At 42.7% G+C, this 20,214-nt stretch overlaps 3 protein-coding genes and 1 long non-coding RNA gene across 5 annotated transcripts in view; 3 read left to right on the top strand and 1 right to left on the bottom strand.

The window, feature by feature from the left end:
* Positions 1 to 1,730: 1,730 nt before the first annotated feature.
* LOC100119048 (juvenile hormone epoxide hydrolase 1) lies at positions 1,731 to 5,991 on the top strand. Its single transcript, XM_001602845.5, has 6 exons — positions 1,731 to 2,043; positions 2,569 to 2,761; positions 3,867 to 4,221; positions 4,307 to 4,503; positions 4,744 to 4,978; positions 5,070 to 5,991. Exons 1-6 carry the CDS (start codon positions 1,867 to 1,869, stop codon positions 5,311 to 5,313), a joined length of 1,401 nt encoding a protein of 466 aa, XP_001602895.1. The 5' UTR covers positions 1,731 to 1,866; the 3' UTR covers positions 5,314 to 5,991.
* A 516-nt stretch (positions 5,992 to 6,507) lies between these two features.
* Positions 6,508 to 8,112, bottom strand: LOC103317845. The gene is made up of 3 exons (XR_513038.4): positions 7,700 to 8,112; positions 7,307 to 7,616; positions 6,508 to 7,237 (listed from the first exon to the last, which is right to left on the bottom strand). It is a non-coding gene; the product is annotated as an uncharacterized LOC103317845 (long non-coding RNA).
* Positions 8,054 to 12,822, top strand: Eh1 (epoxide hydrolase 1). Its single transcript, NM_001134927.1, has 7 exons — positions 8,054 to 8,112; positions 10,146 to 10,257; positions 10,455 to 10,647; positions 11,224 to 11,462; positions 11,564 to 11,679; positions 11,764 to 12,198; positions 12,292 to 12,822. Exons 1-7 carry the CDS (start codon positions 8,054 to 8,056, stop codon positions 12,548 to 12,550), a joined length of 1,413 nt encoding a protein of 470 aa, NP_001128399.1. The 3' UTR covers positions 12,551 to 12,822.
* A 3,386-nt stretch (positions 12,823 to 16,208) lies between these two features.
* LOC100678680 overlaps positions 16,209 to 20,214 on the top strand; it is a 31,251-nt gene continuing 27,245 nt past the window's right edge. The window contains exon 1 of one of the 2 annotated variants that reach the window (XM_031924122.2): positions 16,209 to 16,717. In XM_031924122.2, coding sequence (XP_031779982.1) covers positions 16,650 to 16,717 — 68 coding nt within the window. In that variant the 5' untranslated portion in view covers positions 16,209 to 16,649. The remainder of the gene's footprint in view (positions 16,718 to 20,214) is intronic. The other variant, XM_031924112.2, reaches the window with a different exon arrangement.

Genomic DNA, 20,214 nt, shown 5'->3' with positions numbered 1-20,214 from the left:
CTCTGTAGGTAGCGAATTTTTTGGTCGACGAAAAATGATGAATTGTCATATTATTGTGAGAAATGGAGTATACACGAACGGCGGGCGTTCCTCGAGATCGATCGATTTTTCTTTCTTTCTTTATTTCTTTTTTTTGTAAAATGTATAATGTATAGAAGTTGATGAGCGAAAACCAGGATTTAAGATTAATGAAAGTAGTAGGCGAAAATCATTATTATTATTATTATTATTATTAATTATTAATTATTATTATATTATAGCGAGAGTGACAAATAATTAAAAAGAAAAACAGCAAATCATAGACGAGTAATTAATAATAATTGTAGAGGCAGAGCTTCACACGAAATAAAACACGATGTAAAACAAAGCAAGCAGTGGTATATATTATCGAGATATTGTTTTATTGAGCAGAAAACAAGCAGTTTTGAGAAAAATTGATTTATAAACTTAAGCGCAGATCTTTAAAAATGCAAAAAAGTAATTGTAAAACTTAGATAAAATGATGTATGTACGTCGACAGGACGAGCAAACTATTAAAAAAAAACTGTTATATTGCGAGTGACGACAAAAGAAACGCAAATGTAGACGAAATGAACACACGAGATAATCTCCGCACCTATAGAAAGAGAATGCCGTCACTTAATTTTACAACAAAGTATCGTCCGATCCAATTGTTCTTTTGCAAATAAAATGATAACGGTTGAAATGAACAAAAAAACATTATTATAAAGAACACTGTAAACTGGGATAAATAAAACGAGGTGTTATTAAATATATACAATGCGCAACCTACGATAAAACAAGCAAACAAATAATAATAAAATAAATAAATAAATTAAACTAAACTAAACTGAATCAAGAGCGACCACCAACACAAACGAACGTAACTGTATCACATTTCGAGAAATATATGTATTTGTTATTGTTTTAATTGAATACTCGCACTTTTTCTTTGTCGTTCCCTCCCACGTATCACAAACAATAATCTAGGATTTTAAATAGTATCGCACGTCACAATACTATATAATACATCACACAGGACTACCTATCAATCAAGTATTGGTATATTCGTAATGGACGCCAACACTCAGCGCTTCCCTCCGTACGGACCTGCTAGACGGATTGCCGTTGAAAAGGCGCTTGTGTGAGAACTAATAGTATGGGATCTACTGAACCTTGTTATTCTGAACTCATAATTCAATAACTCAAAGTTTTTATTGACGGAGAATAACTAGTATATGATTTTAAAAAATCGGTATGAATTTTTGTATCCACCTTATTCGTCTAGAATCGTATATAGTACAATTTTTGACACACTGCAATAAGGCACTCGACTTCTGTTTATAGTACGGTCCTATTTAAACGGCTAGAACAGATTATTTTCAATCAAGGTCAATGAGTATATCAAGATCGTTGATTCCTGATGGCTGTCAAGCTTTTTGTAGTTTTTGAATCTGCTTATTATTGGTAAAAAAACAGCATATCGCTATCGATCGATTCTGCACGTGCGCAAACTACTTACTAACTATACCAAGCGTTGAAACTCATTCGAGTTGAGAACGCAAAATTTGTTGATGAAAATAAAGTGCGTTTTAAAAATGATATAAAAAATTCAACTTTGCCGATACCGCAGAACTCTACCGATATCCCACTGCATCTTCGTCGCAGGTACCCTACTTCTCGAGTCACCCAGTATATAAAACCGCTCATACCATGACTGCACACACAAACACACGCTTGCACGAAGCGCTGCCGTATAAATCGCGCCGGTGTAGCTCCGCAGATCCCCAGTAACGGTTCAGCCTACGTCGCGTGCGTACCTACGAGAGTCCAAAAAAATCCTGTGCATCTCTCAGCGGAGAAAAAATGGGTGTTTTACTTTGGGGCTTTTTGGGAATAGTGTTGATCGGTGGTGCGACGATATTCATCTCGCCGCCGGTTCAACAGCCGCCCAAGTTGACGGACGTGTACTGGGGACCCGGTGATGAGCCTAAGAAGACTGATACGAGCGTCCGGCCATTCAAGATCACTTTTCAGAAGGAGGTGAGATGCATGGGCTGAGTGAATGTATTTTTCTTTTTCTTAATGATTTTTTTTTGATAGATGGGAAATGAGGATGAGTTTGGCGAAAAATGTGATTAATTGTGACTAGATTCGGAGTGATACATTTTTAGAAAGTCATTCTATCAATGAGTGCCTAACCGCAGGTACTTACAATCAAGCACAATTTCAATACAAAACTTGCGTGTAAAGTTATTAACAATCATATAATTTATCCTCGTTCTCTTAATCTATGCTGACGCGCAGAAACATCGTTGTCTTAAAATAGTACAATTATATATGCATCGAATTGACATACAACGAAATCGTTTAGAGCATAACATAAAAAGCAAGCAGTAAACAAGAAAGTGATGGAATACAGGATGGCAACAGTTATTTTTAGACACACCTTATACCATGATACACATTGACTCATCGCGATAATTTGGTCATAACAAAAAAAAAAATCATAATATTTGCGCTGAGCGACACAATAACAACATTCTCTCCTCGATGAAACTCCATCAGATGCTGGACGACCTGCGCAACCGACTGAAAAACACTCGCAAGATGCAACCGCCTCTGGAGAACGTCGGTTGGACTTACGGCTTGAGCGGTGACTTCGTGCCGGTCATAGTCGATCACTGGCTCAACAAATATGACTTCAAGAAACGCGAGGCACATCTCAATCAGTATCCCCAGTTCATCACCAACGTACAAGGTAAAACCGACTCTCTCGTTCTCCACGAGCTACGAGACCTACTCGAGTATGCGAGAGCTGTGCACATGTAAAGACCGTACTATCGATAGTAGGACGGGCTGCGCGAGTCTTACAAATAATTATTTATGCGCGAGAACTAGCCTTCGGCTCGAGAGCCTGTTCTGTTACTAAAGTTACACCACCAGGACTGTGGAATTGAGGATGTCCCGCGCTGCTAGTCTGCGCGGACGCGTATTTTGCGTGCGGACGGTATTCTATCCTAGACTGCGTTGTACTTACAGTCGTATTATGTCCGCTCAACTCGTTTCGTGTGTGGATGCCGATGGTTAGTCCACAAGTAAAGTACTCTTACCTGCACGGCGTGACTGCGAAGCTGATTCGAATTTATTTGTTCTGATTGAGGTTTAGTTATTATTATCAATTTAATACACAAGGGTCTTATTTGATATTGATTGTTATGCTTTTATTGGCCCAGAGCACTTCACGCTATATTTAGCTTAGGATGTTGTCGTTTTACAGTTGTATTTAGTAAGTTTAGTCTTATGTATTTATTAATTGTAAAGTACTTATGATTTATCTTAACAACTTACTATTATCAATATCCTGCGCACTCTAGATGCTTCTAATCACCCTTTGTGCAGGCAGATGCTGACTGTATTATCTACACGCGTTCAGGTGGCAATTTAAAATAGGGATGGTCAACTGCTCTTGCTAACGCCGGAGATTCTACTCGACGGACCTTAGCTTGTACTTCTCTCTGTGGCACTGATCTGTATTCAAAAGGCTCTCCGGTGTATGCTATGTCAAGGGACGGATTTAGCACGCTCCAAACACTAACACTAGCGAACACCGCCGCTTCACCTTAGAATCAGTTGTAGCCTGCGTGGATCGGCTCCGGGGCTTTTAAAGTCTCGGTACCGATTCACGCAGTTATGAAATTTAGATGAAAAAGATCGTGGTAGTCGAAGCAGCATTCGCCACAGAGGATCGACGCGTACCGCCTTGTAGTCGTCTCATAGGTCAGAGCACTCGCTCCGATTTTCGGCGCTCAGAAGAGATTTATGCCGATTAATAAAACCAAAGCAATATATCCGATGCCACATAGGTCTGGACATCCACTTCATCCACGTGAAGCCGCAGCTGCCGAAGAACAGCAAGATCCAAGTCCTTCCGCTCTACCTGCAGCACGGCTGGCCAGGCTCCATCGTCGAGTTCCAGAAGATCATCCCCATGCTCACGACGCCCCGATCCGACCGTAACTTCGTCTTCGAGGTGGTGGCGCCGTCGTTGCCCGGCTTCGGATATTCCCAAGCGGCCTCGAAGGCCGGCCTCGGAGCCGTCCAGATGGCCCACCTCATGAAGAACCTCATGCTCCGGCTGGGCTTCGACAAGTTCTACACCCAAGGCGGAGACTGGGGCGCCGTCATCGGCGCCAACATGGCCTCGATGTATCCTCAGCAGTGAGTCATACATCATCTACTATCCGACTATAATACGCAAATCGAAACAGTGACGAGAAAATAAAATCGACGATCTCTCCCGCAGCGTTCTGGGCATGCACTCGAACATGTGCTTGGTAGTGCGCCCATGGACCTGGCTGAAGATCGCGGCCTACAGCCTGATGCCGTCGCTTCTGCCGGAGGACGAGAGGCAGCTGATGTTCCCGCTGAGCACGAAACTGGCTTTGGGCATCGAGGAGACCGGTTACCTCCACTTGCAGGCCACCAAGCCCGACACCATCGGTGAGTCCGCTGCACCACACCACGCGGCTTATTCGCGTCGCCCTTTTCCCCCCTCTCGCTCTCTATTCCTGTTTCTCGCGCGCGCATTCTTTCCTTGTTTTGATGCGACCAGATCAGCGTATACGGCCGCGCTTGATTGGGCGCCATATCGACGGGATTAAGGACTTCTCTTGTGGGCCGATGGAATGCGGGGAGACGGTGTATTTTTTTTTCTTTCGTAATCGTATACGTGCGTCCCAGGAATCGGAGTGAGCGATTCTCCCGCTGGACTGGCGGCGTACATCCTGGAAAAGATGGCTTACTGCACGAAACCCGACAACAAGTTCACCGACGACGGTAACCTCCTGGAAAAGTTCACCATGGACGAGCTCATCGACAATCTCATGATGTACTGGGCGCCGAACAAGGCTAGCAGCTCCTTCCGAATCTACGCCGAGAGTTTCAACAAGCAAACCTTCGGCTACAAGATGGACAAGTGAGTGGACTCTGTTGTTCATTTCGACGATTCGTTTGAATCCATACTTCGATTAGACTATCGTACCTAACGAAAACCGGCTTTTCAACAGCGTTCCAGTAACGGTACCAAGCGCCTGCGCCCAGTTCCCCTACGAGATAATCTTCCAATCGGCCAACTTCCTTCGCGACCGTTTCGTCAACCTCCTCAGGGTAACGAAGATGCCTCGAGGTGGCCATTTCGCGGTCCTCGAAGAACCCCAGCTTCTCGCCGACGACATCTGGGCTTCGGTACAGGCGTTCCGAGACTACTACGCCGCGCAAGAGCAGGAGAGGCTGGAAAAACAGAAGTCGTGAATCGAGAGGATAGAACTGGGAGAGAAGAGGGTGAAAAGAGTCTAGGCTAGATCGAAGGAGAATACTGTTTTCTTCCGGATATATAGATACTAGAAGGTTCTAGTGGATACGAGGACAATACTCTTCGACGCGTTTGATTGTTTACGTATTTTATACCGAACTGATATGCTACGTATTTCTTTTTATATATTTGCTCCGATTAATTACTGTTAAGTTATTGAACCAATCTTATCAGATGAATTCCTCTCTGAGGAAACAAACTTTTGCGAATATTCATAATGGGTTGCTTGATTAATGCGAGTTTTTAAAATAAAATGAATCGAAAACTTATTTAAGTTCAAGGAAAATATATAATGAGAAGTAATAGTTTTCCTCCTAAGATGCAGACATATTTGCATCAAGCGGAAAGACTCGATAAATCACTGAATGATATTTGTATCGCTGTGTTCACTCGTCACTACTGCTTTCAACAAATGAAACGGACGATTCATATTATGTATTCAGAAATCACATTATCAAACTTTTTTCGTAAGCTCCCCTATGCATGCTTTAATCAAATGTACTCGACCTTCAGAGAGATACAATGTGACTTGATACTTTGATGGCTGTTTCTGATTTTTATTTCTTTTGTACAAGAGCTTTTTTAAGTAATTAAATATTACAATCTGAAAATAATTATTGCTGCGTGTTTCAAAAATTGACTTCGTGTTTTTATGAACGGAAGACTCCACATAATAACAATTATATGTAAGGATAACATTTATTTCTCGCAGATTGACAATCTTTCATCAAATCGTTCTAAAAATAGCAGATATGAAAAGGTAAAACTCAGATACAAAAAAAAAACGTATAAGGTAGGGTAAATTAATCCTGAAGCACTGAATCATTATTGCAGAATGACAGAAGATAACGAGAATGCAGAGACCCTTGAAACACTACAGTAGCACCAGCAACAGCAACGGGTCGGAAAGTTACGTAATCGATCCACGTTATGACTGTGCGCTTTATCAATGCTTCAATACGTTATAAGTATTATCCGAGAAGTAAGGCATCGTACCTTTATCTATTTACATTGAAAATTGCCAGTTATTTTTTAACATAATGTTCTTTAAGTATAATCGCATCGATTTGATATATAAATTAATTATTCAATTCATAGTATTAGAGAAATTTTATTAAAAATACAACGTTACGTTATTTTCGTATTACATTTTATTGACATTGAGGTAACTAATGTAAATACAGCCAAGTAAAAGTAAATAAAAAATAAAGTCTTGTATGTTATATACACAGGATGCCACCATAAGAAACTTTATTTGTTGTGAAATAAGATCAAACGCACTCGACTTATGAACGAATGCACTGAACAAAACGAAACTGCTGATTCTCGGTACAACTTGATAATTTGCGAATCTTATCGGACCTCTCGAACTTTGTTTTTGTGTCTGAGAATTCCATTACTCGTGATTTAGGTTAGCAACAATTCGATATACCTATATACGTCAGGATTAGTCCACAATATGATCGATGTCACTAATTCATTCAACAATTAACGCTTTCACGATTGCACACTGCATAATGAATCCAGCATTAGCATAAATAAACATACAAAGAGAAAGCGTTGCACTGATCGACCAATTTACACTTCCGTAATTCGCTTTTTATTTCTTCTTCGACATCAAGGTATAGTAGCAGACGTCAAATTTAAAAATCCAATTTCGCAGATAGCGTCACCGGGACGATAATATACTGCGTTGTGTAGCATACCCGATGATGAGGATGTGACTTTTCGTGCTGTCTCATCCCGGAACCGTAACTTTCAATCTGATGTAGCCGCACATGTGTTCAAATTTTAACGCCAACAAATATTCACGATCTTATCTTCACTGCGATCATATTAGCAATGGGCCAGGGTATAGGCTAACTGAAATTACACAAACCTTTAAAATCATTGATGCCGAATAAAAGAAATTATCATCACCTATATTGATACCTTATTACGCTTTAGCTGCATGGGCGCCTATTTCCTGTTGAACGCAGAGCAATTTTTTATCGAAGTTCATCAGTCTAGCATCAGTCTCCAGGACTCTCTCGATGATACTCTGTACGAAATTTCTCTTCGATTCATCATCCGCGATTTCCCATTTAATGGACACCTCTTCTTCGATTCTCTTGCGCATCGTTATCCAATCTCGGCGCATTTGCTTCCTGCCAGCCTCCAGACATTCCAGGTCCTCTGCTATTTTTTTCAGTGCTTTCTTCTTCATGTTCCCCGATATTATCCGAGAAATTGAAAAGGAACACTGAAAAAGTTTGCTATATCAACCATAACTGATCAAAGAAGACTCAACCTTCGGCGTGTTTACGCTGAACTTGTACTACTCACAATCTCATTCGAATAATATTATGAAACGATATCAAATCTGCGGTCTTTTTCTTCATTAAATCAACTATTTGTGTACTACGTCTTCGCTGAAAAAAATTAATGACTCACAAGGTTTACAGAGTAAAATTCCGAAATTACTCTCCAGTCGCGGAATGAAATGCAAAATCATCATTAGACGACGAGCCCAACGCACACATCGATCTCGGAGCTGTTCGCTCGCGTCTCTCCGGAGTAGAGGGGACAATAATAGAGCAAGAAGTAGCGGACCGCTGGTAACCGGCATCTCAGTCGCCGCCCGAACGCCGAGCCGGCAACAGCTCGTAGCTATTAGTGTTGCAAAGAAATCAAGCGAGAATGTGGAAGGGCGCTGCGGTTTTCCTACTAGCCACGCTGGCCATCGGCTGGCATCTCAGGTACTGATAATCTTTCCACATTTCCTGCGTTTTCAGACTATCGTTATTGTTGAGATTTTTCAGAAAAGTACCTTGGTTGCGTAATATGTGAAAGAGAAGCTTTTTCGAGCCATAGGTCGTTCGTGCGCGAATTAGTTTTGTTGGAAATTCGAAGCAACCTTCTTTTGTGCGCGGAACTGACCGGCGGAATGTCGTTGTTGCGATAAAGGCAAATTATTTACATATGAAATGAAGACCAGCGCACACTGATAACTGAAAATAGCGACGAATGTTTCAGGCTGCATAATAATATATTCACGAAGCACTCGTTGATCAAGTTGTATTCGAGAAATATAAGAGTGCAAAATATATTCGATTTCTCGGATTTCAACACCATCGATTCGCTCAAGTTTAATTATCCCCGTTCAACGAGCTCTGGCAGTTAATGTTTCTCAACCGTGTTTGCACTCGCTCAATCTTGCTTGCTGCGGCTTGAGTCACCTCATTGTTTGTTTGAATAATTCCTATTTTCAGGATAACGACCATTAATCGGCCTATTTTCAAATTGCAAACTCGATTTTTTAAACATTCCAATTGCAAAAGTTCCTTGTACAAAGAACCGAAGCTATTTTTATCCTCGTGATAAGATCGTACAGTAGAGAATCGGAACGCGAATGCAGCCAAGGTCGTCGTCGAGTAGGTGTCAATTGGAAATAAGTGTTTTTATCAATTGCACTTGAAAGAGTTTCATAATTTGAGCTCAGCATTAAAAAGGAGTGTGCTTCAGAGTGTCAGTACAAAAAGTGCCGGCAGTGGTCAGACGCGTAAACCTGTATCCAAATAATTCAATAAAGGACCTTTTATCGTATGCGAAACGCCGTTAGAAGAATCGAAACGAAAGAAGCTATGCGAGCCTACGAAAGCAATAAAAAAACTAATGAATCACGGGATGGAGCAGTAATATGCCCATGAATATTCTAACTTTGTAACGGTACTTGCTTACAGAGGTTTTCTACAGATCTTTCAGCTGCAAAGCGACAATTTTCTCTGATTTAACAGAATGTTTTGCGAAATGACTCTAAGAGAAACAATCTAGTATAATTGCTGCATGTAATTTAATAAATATCAATAACATTAGATCTCACACGCTTTTATGCTCATTTAATTTCATAGTATTACTGCAGATGGATGGATGTAAGTCTAATCGTTTTAATCAAGACGCTTATAACGTAAAACTGTAATCACGATGGTTCATTGTTAGTTTCACTGTTTAATAAAGCCACAACGAAGACCAAAACACTAGAAATCGCCTTATATTTTCTCAGAATGACTTCAAGCGTGGACCGTTTAAAAAAAAAAAAACTATTCCAAAACCGCAACTTTTTATGAAACCATAGACGGTATCGTGGCTTAAAAAAAGCTCTTTTCTAAAGAACGAAAGAGACTAAAAAAAGTTGTATACCTTTGTTCAAAAACGCAACTGTAAACTCACGTCCGTTACATCCATTAAGCTTACTGCCTATGCCATTGAACGCGAAACTTCTCGCCGTCGTTATATAGCATCACTGACGTTCTGCAGATATGACCATCGGTCATGTTTTTCAAGGCGCACTATATATTCGTAGACATTTTTCAAAGCTGCATTTATTAATAAAACATGCATTTTGCAAGTGTGACGAAGGATTTCTACTCACCGTTTCGGAAAAACACTGGAAGACTTTTTGCTTGCAGAAATCGGATTTAATTATCATTCGCCACAATCACTGAATCATGCGTGTACATTTTTTTTGCATTGTCGTCTGCAAGAAATTGAAAAGAAGTTATCTCCTGCTTTATTTTTCGATCGACCTTTCCTCAACACAACATAATGTAGCTTATCGGGTTAATTGTATCTTCGCTGATACGTCATCGGTATTGATAAAGTGCTTTTCATAAACCTTGCACTTGATGAATTTTATTTGTGTTGCACAATAATGAATCTATAGCAATTATATAAGAATGTAGCGCTGTCTTTAAATTCTAAAAATAAAAACTTGCGAACGTCTGCTGAACAGGTATCAAGGACCCGTGGAGGTACCTGACTTGCCGAATCAATACTGGGGTCCTGGAAAGCCTGTGCCAGATCCCAAGGATATCAAACCGTTCAAAATCGACGTTCCAAAAGAGGTAATTGCTACGTAAATATAGACTTTGCCGGCGAATGAATAGTAAATCTTTCAAATAAGGCTTGTAAACATAACGTTTACATTTTTGTCACAACAACTTTTTTACCATATAGAAAATAGAAAACTACCTGTATAAATTTAGCACATTTGAACTAAAAAAATTTCAAATAACATTAACGTTTGACATGACGTTTTCAGGTAATCGATGATCTAAACAAACGCCTTGATAGTACGAGATCATTTGTGGAACCGCTGGAAGGTTCTGCCTGGACTTACGGTATCTCGTCGACCTACTTGAAGACCGTCTTGAACCACTGGAGGAAGAAATATAACTGGAGCCAACGGCAGGCTCTGCTCAACAAATACCCGCAGTTCAAGACCAAGATTCAAGGTAACCATTAGTTGTCTAATAGCGTTAAAACCGTCATTTACTGCTGTACAAAGTGCTCTGTCGATTGTGAGATATTTCTTTCTTGGACAGCTGTTTACTCTAAGTTCCATGCAAATTTTCCCACTTTTTTCTAAATGACACTGTGTGTCTCATGATTATAGTGTAATATCAATGTACAATAATGGGCTGGATTGATTTTGCTGACCATTCAAGGTGATGATTATTTAAAAATTATTATATAAACGTGTCGAGGACAAACTGGGACTTTCATGTAACGAAAAAGTTTTAGGTTTGTACAGATAACTTGATTGTATTAGCTCTACATTAGAACAAAAACAACTCTTCATTAAGACCACCATCATCTCCCATATCTAGACAGGTCAATGACATATCCGGATAAATTAATTAGCCGACACTGAGGCAACATCTCATACTAAGGCTCCGCTCAGTCGCTGATTTTGTTTTCAAAAAACGCATCATTCATTTGGATAATCTGTTCTGAAACGATTTCTTCACATTATTTATTTATTTTTTTAAATTCAAGTATCTTTGACTATGAATACTTTTTGTAACTAGGTCTGGACATCCACTTCTACCATGTAAAGCCCCAGGTACCTAAAGACCGCAAGGTCCGTGTTCTGCCACTTTTGATGCTCCACGGCTGGCCAGGATCCATCGTCGAGTTCCAGAAGATTATCCCCATGCTCACGACAGCCAAGCCCGATGAAAACTTCGTCTTCGAGCTGATCATCCCATCTCTGCCCGGATATGGATTCTCCCAAGCTGCCGCTAGACCCGGTCTTGGACCTGCTCAGGTAAGCTGATCAAGTCGGCAAAGATGGGAGTGTAAAGTAACGTTACTCTGTCACGACGCAAATTTGAATAAGAAATTAAACAATTCTTCCGAATATTCTAGATGGCTGTTGTCTTCAAAAACCTGATGCAAAGACTCGGTTTCGAGCAGTTCTACACTCAGGGTGGTGACTGGGGCAGTCTCATCACTGCCAACATGGCTGTGCTGTATCCCAAAAAGTATGAACGATGAATGGTCGTTGCGTTAAAGCGCGAAAAATCTATCTTGATCGAATTATTTTCACATTATCAACTTCGTTGCAGGGTCATAGGAACTCACCTGAATATGTGCTTCATCGAATCGCATAAGGCTCACTTCTTATCGCTCGTCGGCGCGTACATCCCATCTCTGGTCGTCGACAGCGAGCATTACTCCAAGATGTATCCGTTGTCCTACCACTTCGGCCGCTTGATCGAAGAGACCGGTTACTTGCACATCCAGGCTACGAAACCTGAAACAGTTGGCGCCGCACTTACGGATTCGCCGGCTGGTCTCGCCGCGTACATCCTTGAGAAGTTCAGCACCTGGACGAATCCAGACTATAGGTTCCGCGACGATGGTGGACTTCTGGAGAAGTTCACCATGGACGAGCTTTTGGACAACCTCATGGTCTACTGGGTGACCAACTCCATCACCACCAGTCAGCGACTCTACGCCGAATGCTTCAGCAAGGCCAACAGGGAGCTCGGAGTTGACAAGTGAGTTTTTCATCATTTAATTTCTAAAGATGCACCGAGAAACAATCAAGGTAACGATATCCCAACAAAATTATCTTCTTCGTGTGTTATCAGAATGCCGATCTTCGTGCCAACCGCCTGTGCCAACTTCCCGCACGAGTTGGCCTACAGGTCGGAAACCATCCTCAAGGAACGTTTCACGAACCTGGTCCAGTTCACTCATCCTCCACGAGGTGGTCACTTCGCCGCTTTTGAGGAGCCCGAACTTCTGGCCAACGACGTCTGGAGCTTTGTGCACAAGCTCGAGCAGCGACTCAGTGATGAGAAACGACAGAAGCAGGAGGCCAAGAAAGAAAAGGCGAAGAAGGCGTGATTGCGAGTCAAGATTTAGGAGGTGGTATTCCTGAGAAGATTTACGGCTGCGTGGCTAATGTGTGATTCGGAGCTGCTCGACGTATGGGCTTCAACGCTATTTTTGTACTGATTTTTTATTTCGACGATATTTATGCGCCGTAGCGCGGCGCTGTTTTTCTTCGATCTCTCGAAGTCGGAATTTTTTTGGAATAGTTGATGGATGGAGAGTTGTAAACGCTCGTATATTGTTGAGCATTAATCAGTGAAATAAAAATTTCCTTTTGTTTTTCTAAATAGCTGAAGTATTTTGAGAGATTCTTTTGGAGTGAAAGTTGTGCGAAATCAGAGGAATTAATCTAAATACTGGTATAATGAAATTATTATTACAGCATATTGAAGCAGGTGTTGATGTTTTCATTTATATCGACGAGCAAAAATAGCATCATGATACAACCAAATTTGAATACATTAAGTAAAACAAACCTATAAAAGTCAGGACTGATTTATCGACGCTAATTGGGGCTAATTGACAAGCATAGCATAACGAAAGGTTAGCGAGCTACACTCGTAAGTATGTACACGTATTTACCTTGCACCGTAAATAACGTAATTATCGAATGCTGCTGAGTCAACACTTTTTGTCGCTCGTGAAAGTCCAGAATATGTTGTAGAATTCGTTGGGCGCATACGTGCGCGTATGTGATCCCTGACGCACCGCAACCACGGCGTACAGCCGGGGATGTTAGGTTGCTGTATCCCTGGCTTCGAAATACTTTGGATCATCAATGCGCATAATCGTTATACGAGCAGTCTATTTTTATTTTAACGCACAACGCGTACTTATTCAAATGATCAGGAAAAGTGAAGAGTTGAACCTCTTTCCTTATTGAAAGAATAATGATCTAGAAAGGTGTACATTTGAATATCCCGCAATAATGTATTAATAATTAACATTCCTGCGAAGTGACTAAAAATGATCTGGATAATATATTGAGTATATACAGCAGGGAAGGAATCTAGAACGCAGTTACAGGGAAACAAAGAGCCCGGAATTTATTGCGCAGAAAATGACCCTTCTAATAGTACGTCGCAGAAACTCGAGAAAAGTCCCCCCCCCCCCCCCCCCGCCCCCGTCCACGTATACGTATAGTATAAACGGATTGTCTCGTCTGGGAACACACCGCGCGGCTTTCTTGCGAATAAGATCAAATGGCTAGACAAAGGTTCTTCGACGAATCCAATTGTTGTTTGTTTATATTTGAAAATTAGACGATAACGATGACGTAACGAAAAGTATTGGAACGAGGAAAATGTAATTCTTTTCTAGGTAAATAAATTGTGCACAAACACTTTGCATGATTATATAAACATAGAAAAATAATTTATTGTACTTTAAATACATCACTTCTTCTCGTTACGAGTGCACGGATAAATAAACTAGACGCAAATACGTTAGAATTATGTATAAATAAACGAACATACAACTATCGAAATTTAAAAACTTGTAATGTTACACATCCTTGCTTCAAAAACATGTACGCTTAAAACATCTCGGTTGCCCATATTCACGTCTTTGGCTTTCAGCACTTGTTTCTCAGATGCCGCGGTGACTTAGGCGAGCTAACTAACTTCGCGACATCTCCCAATGACGTCTCGGACAGTGAGATGTTGACAGAATCGTGATACTGCTTGGTCGGAGGTCTCTTCCACGCTCTGACCATCTCGAAGACCTGTTTGTAGGGCATGTTGATCCCCTCAACGTTTATCTTGTTATCAACGTCCAAGATCAAGTCCACATAGGAATTCGGCAGACTGGCCATCAGATTGGCCGTGATCACGATGTCGGGTAGGGCGAATCCAAGTATGTGCAACTGGCAGATGTACCTGGAGTACGAGGCCAGGTGCTTGTTGACGTCGTCATCCTCGGACATTCTCAATCGGCACATACTGCGGAAGGTCAGAAGTATACTGTTGAACTTGTGATGCTGGACTCTGAGGGACGTCCACGCCTCTTTGGCACTTTTCGCCTCGATGATGTACGGTATCTGCGAGTCTTCCACCATCAGGTTTATCTTTGCTCGAGCTATCTCGTCCTTCCTTATCCAGTCATCGTCCTCGTCGACGGGTGTTCTTTTTTCTATGACATCCCAGAGGCCCTCGATGACCAGGTAACTTTTCATCCGGAAACACCAGGCCGGGTAATTCTCGGCGTTGAGCTTTTCCATCTTGAGCAGCTGGTCCGTCATTTTTTGACTTGATTATCGCACCGAGAATACGAGAGTTTTTTTTTCAAGTGCTGTATCGATTTACAGAGTATCTCAAGTTTATACTGTAGGCGAGAGTTGTGAATCGTTCAGCGATCAACGTCTAACTGAAGCTATTGCTCTTCAGCACTGAACTTATCGCTAGCGTTCTTATAAGCTTGCGGGCATTGGCTCTGGGAATCCGTGTTATTATACGAATTTCGTACATTCATCGAGCTTCAGCTCTATGTGTTATTATTCCAAACGAACACAACTATCGAATACATTCAAACGAAAACTCAGGTCGCACAAAGGTATTATTATCCTCGCTCACTCCCAACGAAAGTCATCGTCGTCATCAAGAAAAATCCCAACACGTGCGCGCCCGTAAAAAAAAAGAAACGGCGCCTTTCTCTCCCGTGAAAAATGTCGTCTTCCCGACCGCTATTGCGCCGCAGTCCGTTAATACGAATGGCACGCACACACGCATAACAAATTTCGTATGTTAACAGCGAAAGAGCGGCGACTCGATGAGCACAAAGTGTACACTTATGCGGTCCCATATGCGGGCTAGCGACGAGGATGACGCACTTGAGCTTTGAAGCGCGTGGGCCATTGTCCGAATCTGGTGACGATAAAAAGGAGTATGAGAAATATCGAGAAGACAAAGAGGCGGTGTCGCGCGGAATTTGCGTTGATTGTTTTCCTTTTAGAGCGGAGACTCTGGACGAGACATTGACGAGCTTTTTTCGTTGATTTCGTTTGGGATTACAGTATGCAAAACTTGATATCGACTTTTACTACAAAAATGCGACAATAACAATTAGTGCGTAATTGACGCAAACGATCGATTAATCCAACAGTTAATCGAACATCGATTAATTCTACACTTGCTGCACAGTGAAATATCACTATAGATACTCAAAGTGACTTCAGCTTTTCATCTCTTACACACGCAGCGTGAAAATTCTTATCTCGTATGCATCGGTACATAAATATTTATGCAGAGATGATGTCAACAGGTAATCGCGGTGTATAACATATTGTTTGAAAGTCCGCTTCATTAGCGCAAAAAAATGAATCATTTTGACCGCTCACTTCTTCGCGGAAAAGCAATGTACACATTTCTAAGAAGTTTGGAATATATTGACAGGCGCTTGTCAAGTTTCTCCCGGACAGCCGTATAGAGAACTGTTCCAAGAATACGGTAAAATCGTCGCCGCTCATCACTCCGCGTAAACACCAAACGCCTATGTACTACATCAAACAAACGAAATTTCGCATCTTTTCTCGCACGCGACAGCACACTAGCAGACGGCTTCGCCGCGCTCGCGCCGCATAAAAAGCTATATAGTCAGCCTGACTGCGCCTGCGCCGTTCACAAGCCGCACACTCGACTCGACTCTTTCTTTCTCTCTCTAAAACTCCGCCAGCAGCAGCAGCGCGGAGGGACAGCGCGCGCGCGAGTTGTGCAGTGACTTTCGTGAGCGACAGACGTGTGGAGGTGATACTTGTACCCGTACATCAGTCAGTGCGCGGTTGACGGAGGATTTCCCGTGAAAACCGTGATCGTCGGTGCGTCACCTCGTCACGAATTGTTAGTCAACAAAGAATCGCAAGAGGCGAATCGTCGATGGTTCGTTGGACTCGTTGCTTCTCTTGCCCGTAAAATGGGAAGTGTTCGCGCGTTTCCGAGAAGAGAAAAATCGCACGAGTGTTCGAAGAAGAGCCGGCAAACTTAACCTTTTCTCGCTGTATACACACGCACTGAGACGACGAGCCTTAATAGAGGAAAAGTACGCGGAGAGACATCGTACACGCGAGGAGGAACCGTAAGGAAGAGACAGAGGGAGAAAGACGGTGAAAGCCACGAACATGAGAGATTCAACGATAATCACGCATGCCGATGTTTATAACGAGCTGCCAAGCACGTCTTATGACAAGTGAGTACTCCATATATACATATAGCTGTACGCACTTATACCGAGCCATTGTTGAGAGCGCGCGCTTTTGTCTATTATAACTTTCGTTTTGTGCGGAGCCTCGAGTCGATGTTCTATTGTAATTTATGGAAAGGTCCGAGAGGTTACGCGGATATTCATCGAGACGTTTAGAGAGGCGGTCGTTGCCGATGATTGTTTTGTTTTGTTTTCACCGAAAGCTCGCACAAGTTTTTCTTCGTGCAAAGTCGCTCTTTCTCTTTTTTTTTTTTTTTTGCACATAAGTGGCGGTCCTCACCTCTCGTATCACAACAACGCGTATTAATACCGCAGCAATTGACGCCCCTCTCGCATGACAGACGGACCCCCGAATCAAGGCTAATTGAGAGCCAATCACAACACTTGACTCCGCGTCACGTGTGCGCCACCAGTTGCACCGACCCCCGTATAATAACATCAGAGAGCCGCCAAAGCGCGACGTCTCGCATAGAGAAACAAAAACCCACAAGCGTAGACAGTAGCAGCGAAGAGGAAAATTCTGCGAAGCGTCGAGGTAAAGGTCGGTGTAAAAACCCATTAGAATGACAAGGCCGAGTGCTCGGTGGTCGTTGAAGTAGTCGCGCGGGGGATTGCCGGGCAGTAAAACTATTTCCGCAAATTTGATTGGTGGGATACGGGCGTGAAGTTGCTCGTTGAAGACGCGATGCGATTTAGGGTAATTTTATCGCATCTCGTGTCGGTGTATCGAGTTTACGAGCTGTTTTCCAAACGGCGTGGGATCCTCGCGCGGTTTGTTGGCAAAACACGCGTCTCCAGTTTTACAAACGTTTGTGCGATTCGATCGTTCTCTCTTTTTTATTGTGCAGCAGGAGGATGGTTTTGTTGCCTCTGTTTGTTTAAACGTTTCAAATCACGCGATTGGGTAAACGTTAAACGAGAAAAAAGACTGTTTGAAAATTCGACCGTGAGAAAGTCTGTAGAGACACTTGCCCAAGAGGCATTTTTTCTCTCGGCAAGCAGAAAAACGATTTTCACGCTTTAGCGATCGGTTGACAATTAATTTAGGAAGTTTCTTTCCGTATAACCGAGCCGCTGGAGCGAAAAGTTCGAATTAGTTTCCAAAATACTACTGGACCTCTGCGTATAGACGCTATGGACGCTAACGAAACGGGAGATAGATCGCGGCGTTTCGAAATCGGTTTCGGATCTCGAGAAAGCGTTGGAAAATCGGCTGAAAAAGAAGACGTTGTTGCCTCGCGCGCAGAAGCGAAACCCAGCGTATGGTTGTTGTGCAAACGTTACCAAACTTCTCGAAGTCAGTGATTATCCATACACTCATTTGATAAATACCTAACGTCCTTCGAACAGTAGTACAAGTAACGGCAGAGCGAAAACTCTCTTCGATCTCAATTGTTAATCCACATTCATTATCCACTCAATCAAACGTCGCTCTGAATTAAAATGAAAATCTCGTCGCTCGCGGAGAGGAGAGCTTTTTTTCCTCTCGATATGAAACTGGCTCCCGAGTGAATTCCCACGAAACTTTGACGTGCAGCGCGAACGAGACGTATGTACTCTCTGCAGGTACGCACACATGCGCGTCGCGAAGATATCGGAGAGGGAGACGAGTTTGCCCTCGCGCGTCTCGGGGACTTACACCCCGACGGACTCCTTTTATAGGCTTTACCTTCTGCAGTAAGTACACAGCAGACGAGAGAGAAAGAGCAGCATATGCCGAGGAATGTGTATGTCTGTGCACGTCGGCGCTGCAGCGAAGCTCACTTTGTTCTCTCCGTCTCTGAGCTCGGGAGTGAGGTTGGGACGTGAGAGGGAACGGCACACGAGAGAGAGAGAGAGAGAGAGAGAGAGAGAGAGAGAGAGAGAGAGAGAGAGAGAGAGAGAGAGAGGAGTAGACGTTTCGCATGCGACATCGATGCGAGACTGACGGCGACGTTGTTAGACTGAATTACTCTCTTTCTATTCTCGATGTACGTAGTTTACGCAATCGCGATGATTTTCCAAGACGACTCGGCGATTCACGCCGAACGATAAAACGCTTCCCACATTCTCAATCAATGCCCAATCCCGCGCGCATCATCAATGATTCTCATTGTACGCATCAGCCCAGCAGAATCTCGCGCCACACATGGATAATGCATGAGGCCACACAGTTATACACTTGCGCGTGCAGGGTCAGCAGTTTCGTTCGCTCTCTCTCTCTCTCTCTCTCTCTCTCTCTCTCTCTCTCTCTCTCTCTCTCTCTCTCTTCCTCCCTCTTTCTCTTTTTAAACGATATACACACATACGCGTACACAGCTCCCGTTATTTTTCTAGCGCTCAACAACTAACTCTCGTGTGTGAAAGAACGTTGGATTTATGTCTATATGGCTCCGACGTCGTCGCCTCTGGATTAGCGTCGTCTTCTTGCGCGCCGCGATCGGCTCTGCCGATACCGATGATTGATTTTCGAGAACGACGCGCGCGCGGAACTCGCTTGTTAGGTCCATGGAGTATATAAGGAAGGCTGTGCGTGTGCGTTCAATGAGTTGGTTACTTTCTATGTACGAAGCCGCGGACGAGAGAGGCAGTGAAAGCTGGTTGATTTTGGGCGATGAAAAAATACTCGATGCGGTATACTGCGTATTTCTCGTGTACAGTTGCTTCTGTTTAGAGAGGATTTGGGAGTAGCCGCGTATAACCATCTGCTCGACGCACATGTCCGCGAATTCGGTGAGCTATTGTCAACGAAATTCCATAATTAAGTATTGCAATACTTAGTTCAGCTAAAGTTATACCCGAGGCTATAATAATACAATTTTTTCGAAAATCCTCGGCTAAAAATACGCTAACCAGAACCCATACGCTCTCCCTTCAGCAAGCGTCACAACAGAATATTGAATGTCATCTCGTTATCATCAATCTTCGCAGTCAGACTCAAACGTTTCAATAAACATCAAGTATTATCATGCACAATGATACAAGTAATCGCGAGCCATTAAACTACTCTTCTACGTCTACAGTATAACGTCTCGACGAATCGTGATCTCGGCGTTTAATGCTGATTGGACCTAATTAAATTAATATAATTAGAAGCCTAGCTCTCGTGCAGCTCGATTCAACCTCGAGTTTATGATTGTTCTCTCTCCTCGGCGTGTGCAGCGGTTTAACGCACAGAAACTCGAAGCGAAAAATGGCAACGTGAAATTATACGTTACCCGGGCGTTTTCACTCGCTGTCAAAGAGATAACGCCGAAAAGAGAGAGAGAGAGAGAGAGAGAGAGAGAGAGAGAGAGAGAGAGAGAGAGCGGCGATGTCGTGAGTTCGCGATTCTCGAAAAAAAGAGACCCTTATAGTTATAATTTACCGAAACGAGCTTCGTTGTGCACGGTGTAAACGTACCACGTGTGTAAAAGCGCCTTGTACCGGGTAATTCCGATGCCGATCGTTTAATCTTGCAGACATGCTGACCGGCAATAATTCCGGAGCACGAGTATTTAGCC

This window comes from Nasonia vitripennis, chromosome 1 (assembly GCF_009193385.2).
Source record: "Nasonia vitripennis strain AsymCx chromosome 1, Nvit_psr_1.1, whole genome shotgun sequence".
NCBI lineage: Eukaryota > Metazoa > Arthropoda > Insecta > Hymenoptera > Pteromalidae > Nasonia > Nasonia vitripennis.
This window is presented reverse-complemented; position numbering and strand designations above follow the sequence as displayed.

Coding starts and splice junctions, on each gene's coding strand:
- LOC100119048 (XM_001602845.5), top strand. CDS start 1,867: ATGGGTGTTTTACTTTGGGGCTTTTTGGGAATAGTGTTGATCGGTGGT. Junction 2,762..3,866: donor GTTCATCACCAACGTACAAG/GTAAAACCGACT, acceptor GATGCCACATAG/GTCTGGACATCCACTTCATC. Junction 4,222..4,306: donor GCCTCGATGTATCCTCAGCA/GTGAGTCATACA, acceptor TCTCTCCCGCAG/CGTTCTGGGCATGCACTCGA.
- Eh1 (NM_001134927.1), top strand. CDS start 8,054: ATGTGGAAGGGCGCTGCGGTTTTCCTACTAGCCACGCTGGCCATCGGC. Junction 8,113..10,145: donor GCCATCGGCTGGCATCTCAG/GTACTGATAATC, acceptor TCTGCTGAACAG/GTATCAAGGACCCGTGGAGG. Junction 11,680..11,763: donor GCTGTGCTGTATCCCAAAAA/GTATGAACGATG, acceptor ACTTCGTTGCAG/GGTCATAGGAACTCACCTGA.